The sequence below is a fragment of the Mytilus edulis genome, chromosome 7 (genome assembly GCF_963676685.1).
Source record: "Mytilus edulis chromosome 7, xbMytEdul2.2, whole genome shotgun sequence".
Taxonomy (NCBI): Eukaryota; Metazoa; Mollusca; class Bivalvia; order Mytilida; family Mytilidae; genus Mytilus; species Mytilus edulis.
The window spans coordinates 64989516-64995384 of record NC_092350.1 but is presented as its reverse complement, the minus strand read 5'-3'; the positions used below and the strand labels follow the sequence as shown (position 1 = coordinate 64995384).

Below are 5869 nucleotides of genomic sequence, written 5' to 3'. Positions count from 1 at the left end.
TACTTGCTATCATGTCTGTTGTATTTTAGAGCGACTGTTCACGTTGTAAGATGATAGAAATAGCTGAACGTTTTTGTTAAGCTTTTCTGAGTATAAGTTGTCATAGATAAATACAAGTTTTGAAATCTGCATATCATGGTACGACATACCTCTATAATAAACATGAACATTGAACATAAGCAATATCTTATTATATTAATTAGCATTGTAAAACAAAATAGAGGCAAAAGAAAAAATTGATGGTAAGCCAATTTCCAGGAAGTTTTTTTTTTAATCATATTAAGCATAGTACGTATGAATGCATTCCAAGTTAACAATGATAATGAAAGTAACAGACATTTATTATGAATTGTAAGATTCCATCAGTCAGATTGATTTCGTAAACTTTCTCATTGACTACAAATGCAGATCACATTAGGATACTTCAAAAGATGAGAGTCTACATGTGAATAATACTAATTGCAAAACAAAGGATAAAAATGTCTCGTAACACAGAATCATTGAAATTTGCACAGCAACAGCTAATAAACACAGGAACAGTGTAATGTATAGATGTTCCTCAAATCAAAATTAGAGTGACGTCTTCAGAATTCAAAATATGAGAATGAATAGAACAGATGATTTTGTCTTCAATCAATCAGTTTTCTAGTAAAGCCAACTTCAAATGTTGAATTTCGAAAGGAATGTTCATCTCGTCAGTGAAATCAAAGTATGATAAACGTGTATCATCTATCTCCGACGGCACATCACACGTTTCGAGTAAAATGATAAATAGAGAGTCCGATCTTTTCTGTAGTATTTCTGTAACTATCGGCTTTAACAAACACCATTCCCTCGTCAGTAAGTCTTTAGATAGAACAAGTATGCTTGTTCGACTTTTATTGATACCGTCTATTGTAGTCTTCAACAACGATGAACTGGATTCATAATCGATACCAGGAAAACCTAAAATAAGTTTTAAAAAGAATGAGAATTGAATTGGGAATATGTCAAAAAGACAACAACTCACACAATAATAAACATAACAGCTAAGTGTAAATTGTCGTTTTGTAATGATTGTTTCCGTAATGTATGTAATGTATGTGTAATATGACAAAACAAATACGTTTGTTCATATTTTACAGTCACAGGTCAGTTTCATCAAATAACGTGAGTAATTGCTTTATTCACTTACGGTGAAACAGTAACAAACTAAAAATGAACAATGCGAAAACAGAGTTTATTCTCTTTGGCAGTCGACAACAACTCTCTAAATGTCAGACAAAAGAAATAATCATTTGTGGAGATGTTATAAAATCAAAAACATGTATACGGTACTTAGGAGCTTTTCTGGATGAGACTCTAAACTTCAAAGACCATATTACTAAAAAATGTAAGACAGCAATGATGAACTACTACAAAATAAAGTGCATAAGATCCTATCTATCGAAAGAAGCAACTGAAACTTTGGTCTTATCTTTGGTTATTTCACATTTAGATTATTGCAATGTTATACTTTTTGGAGTTTCACAAACTGATTTATATAAATTGCAACGTATACAGAATATGTGTGCCAAACTTGTGTTAAACCGTTCTAAGTATGACAGTGCCAAGCAGGCATTGTTTGACTTACACTGGCTTCCGATCAAAGCCAGAATTACATTTAAAATCTTAACATACATGTACAACTGTCATGTAGGTAATGCACCGTCTTATTTGATCAATTTGTTAAATCCTCAAGTGTCGAAACGTTCATTAAGGTCGTCAGAGTCATCTATTGGTTGTTATGCAGTCCCATATAACAAAAAGAAAACTTTTTCAGATAGAAGCTTTAGTACTACTGGGCCAAAATTGTGGAATGAACTAGGTACAAATGTAAGAAACTCTGAATCTTTGGATATTTTTAAATGTCGGTTGAAAACATTGTATTTCCAAAATTATTTTGAACTTTTCTGACTTTTTTCTTGTGTATCACAGTATAAATTTTCAATTTTTGGTATTGTACATACATATTGTATTTTTGTTTAGTATTTTTGTATTTTATATGTCATTTATGTACAACGCCATTGAATACATATTGTATATGTAGAAATAGGCGTTTAATTAAGTTTTCATGTTTCATGTTTCAATATCTTCTTTATATTCTGGCAAAGAAAAAATTTCAAAATGCTGTGTGCACAGTTGTTGGACGTAGATCATGAAGATTGATGCCTGACAATTAGGACAGCCACCGAAGGTAAGATAGATGTATGTTACAAAACGGTAAAGTTTCTTTTAAAACAGGCAACAGTGTCGTTCATCAAACAGTTGCATCTTTTATATTTATCGAACGAAGAGTTTGTATGGTTACCTACATGAAAAATTTGATATCAATTTTGACAAAGGCTGAACATGAACACATTTGAATCCTACTACATTTTAAATATTAGTACCAAAGACTTATAACTAAAAAAATGTCTTGTAAGATTACAGATATTCTTAAAGTTAATATTGCTACCTGCAAATTTACTGTCACCATCGACCATTTGTATTGCAAGCTGATGCTGTAGGAAACATTGAATCCAACCAGATTTAACTTTACTCATGATAAAACAGTAATCAAATCTATAGTTCTGTAGGACATCCGCAGGTTCAATTTCAATTGGATTTCGTTGAAGCAGGCTTGCTTCGTTTACGTCATATTCATTGTGGTTTGTTGTAGATTTGCTGTACTTTGTAGCGCCGAACTGATCAGCGGTTATGACATTTTTCCTGAATAAGATAGTTTCCAAACACTTTGCGATTTCAACCTGCGGAGTTGTAAGTGGAAATGTTTGTAAGAAAGTTAGAAATTTCGAAAAATATATTAGATATACCTTCCCCTGAAAGTTGGACACTAAGTCACGAAGAAATTCTACATCTTTTCTTTTTCTGGCTATCAATGTTAAAACGTGAATAAGCTCATCATACACAAGTGAGTTATCTACCATATCTACCAATCTAAATATTGAAAAGCATAATTTTTTAATATTTCCAAGGCTATCTGACAACAGGAGAGCTATTTTATGCCATTCTGTGGCGGTTCTAAAATCTCCCATATCAAAATAGATCATTCCAAATGAGTAGGCTGTCTGGTAAGTATAACCCTTTGCACGAAAGCATTGATTTAAATAATCTAGGGCTGCATTTAAGTAGCTGTTGCTTATAACGGCTGCTGGACCATAAAGGTAGTATTTTGGAAATTTAGCAAGTCTCTGACAAATTTCAGCAACTGTATAGACATCCCTCACGCTCATCTTATTCTTTATTAGAGCTTTACCGTCCTCTAGTGCCTTTTTCAAGACATCTTTCTTTCTATCGAGGGGGAGACTTTGCAAAGAGGACAATTTAAGATATACTTTCATTCTCGTCGAAAAGGTGACTTGGTGCATGCAAGGGCTTATTGATATAGATAACGATAACACTTTATCAGCTCTGTCTAGAAATTCATAGATTTTCTCATCATTTCTAGTCGAACCATACTTGACTAATATCCATAGACTCATACCCTCTCGACGAAGAATAACCTCATCATTTTGTAGTTCAGCATTTGCAAGTTCAAAGGATAGCATTGGACTCATAAGTATGGATTGGAATTGTTCATTGTTGCTCAATAAGCTGTATTTGGGATTTGCGTCCGACGTTGAAATCAAGATATGGCCAATATATGCATATGAACGAGCTCTATATATGGTAAAGCATCCGTTGTCTTTTGGTAAATTCACAATTACTGACCAGAATAGTTGAACAGCCTTTTCACGCATGGATAATTTGTTGTAGGCGGCTTCACTAATGCCAGGCAGTCTGCTGCAAGCCAGTTTGTCCACAGGATTGTGCATGCGTCTAGTGTGGTTAGAACCATAGGTTCTCTATCACCGCTGGCTAGCCTGCTTTTGCAGGTGAAAAGAAAGCCGAGTGAGTAAGTCTTTCTGACAGTACATAGCCTCTGCATTATTCAAGACTTCTACAATGCCTCCTCGCGACAACACACGGTAACTAGGAGCTAGCATCCTAGGCATTATTGTAGAGGATCTCGGAGCAGCAAGGGCCCCAGAGATGCAGTGTGTAGGCCCACCGGCGTGTGGACATGCCCTAACACTCATCAACCTTGCCCCAGCTATGGGTAAATAGCTGGTCAGATGAAGATCATAGCTCTGTTAAAGCAGTTCATCTAAGAGAAGGAAAACTCGATATAAAACCAATGGCAAGATGGGAGTCATAAGCTTTGGCTAGCGACTCATCTAGAGGAAGGAAACCTTGATGAATAAATCCCTGGCCCTCCTGGTAAGGAGGTTGTGCGCTGGGCTAGCTACTCAGCCACGGAAAGAAACTTATGCTACAGAAACAGAAACAAGGGAAAATCAATTAGTTCGGTGTAGACAGATGGAAACCTCTGCAGGAATGCAGCCTATGACGAGCGACAAGACTCCGACAAACTCTATTCTGTCTCCTAAACAAACGTTAAAATTTGGTTGTTGGAATGTTAGAACTATGAACGAAACAAGCAGAACTGATCAAACAATTAAGGAAATGAAGAGATTCAAGCTTGACATACTGGGTGTTAGTGAATGCAGATGGACTGATTCAGGAAAATTTAAACATAATTCAGGTACAGACATTTATTATTCAGGACGTACAGATGGTAGACACCAGGAAGGAGTAGCTATTCTATTGAGTAAGAGGGCAAGCAAGTCTGTTGTAGAATGGATAGCAATAAATGAAAGAATAATAAAAATACGAATGAAGACCAGTTATGGACACATGACCGTTATCCAATGCTATGCCCCAACAAATGATTATACAGATAATGAGAAAGAGATTTTTTATGATAAATTAAATCAGATCATAATGGATACACCAAAGCATGATGTACTTACCATCATTGGAGATTTTAATGCAAAAGTAGGTTCAACTAACATAGGTTCAGAAGAAGTGATGGGAAAACATGGGCTTGGAGAAATTAACAACAATGGTGAAAGATTAGTGGAGATGTGTACTATGAACAATCTGATAATTGGGGGAACAATCTTTGAACATAAAAACATACATAAAGCCACATGGGTGTCTCCAAATGGGAAAGTGAAAAACCAGATCGATCACATACTGATTAATAAGAAATGGAGGTCATCATTATTAGATGTGAAAGTGAAAAGAGGTGCAGATGTATACAGCGATCATCACCTAGTCATTGGAAAGATCAGACTAAAATTAAGAAAAAATAAATGCAAAACACCAAGCAAGATCATAGACTTTGGAAAACTTAAACAACCTGAAATACAACAAAACTTCAATATAGAACTGAAGAACAGATTTGAGGTCTTACAACTTGAAGAAAATGAGATTGACATAAACTCTAAATGGCAACATATGAGTGAAATTTATTTAAAAACAAGTGAAGACATCTTAGGTTACAAGAATAAAGAAAGAAAGGAATGGATATCTGAAAAAACCTGGGCTCTAATTATGGAAAGAAAACTGTTAAAATCAAAAACCAACCAAGCAACAGGAGAACAACAAGAGAGAACAAAAGATCTATACAATAGTAAGGAAAAGGAAGTGAAAAAGAATGCTAAGGCAGACAAAAAGGCATACATAGATAAGATTGCAGAAGAGGCTGAAAATGCATCTAAAGTTGGAGATATGAGAAAGCTATATAACATTACAAAACAGCTTAGTGGCAGAGTAAATACCAACAGTACTTACATCAAAGATAAAGATGGTCAGACAATATGCAAATTTGAGAAACAACTGGAAAGATGGAAAGAGCATTTTGAAGAGGTGTTGAATAGGCCTGAACCAGAAATCTCAGTTGACAGGACAGAGGAAGCTCCACCACCAATAGAAATAGAAATGGGACCCATAACAGATGATG

General features: G+C 35.0%; 1 protein-coding gene across 1 annotated transcript; it reads right to left on the bottom strand.

Annotated features, from left to right (window-relative positions):
• Positions 1–251: 251 nt before the first annotated feature.
• On the bottom strand, positions 252–3836 carry LOC139483328 (uncharacterized). The gene is made up of 2 exons (XM_071267353.1): positions 2477–3836; positions 252–945 (listed from the first exon to the last, which is right to left on the bottom strand). Exons 1-2 carry the CDS (start codon positions 3834–3836, stop codon positions 638–640), a joined length of 1668 nt encoding a protein of 555 aa, XP_071123454.1. The 3' UTR covers positions 252–637.
• Between the last annotated feature and the right edge of the window lie 2033 nt (positions 3837–5869).

Excerpts from the sequence above, each read along its gene's own strand:
- LOC139483328 (XM_071267353.1), bottom strand. The coding sequence starts at position 3,836 with ATGCACAATCCTGTGGACAAACTGGCTTGCAGCAGACTGCCTGGCATT. Across the intron at positions 946-2,476 it reads TGGTGACAGTAAATTTGCAG|GTTTTCCTGGTATCGATTAT; the intron begins GTAGCAATATTA and ends AACTTATTTTAG.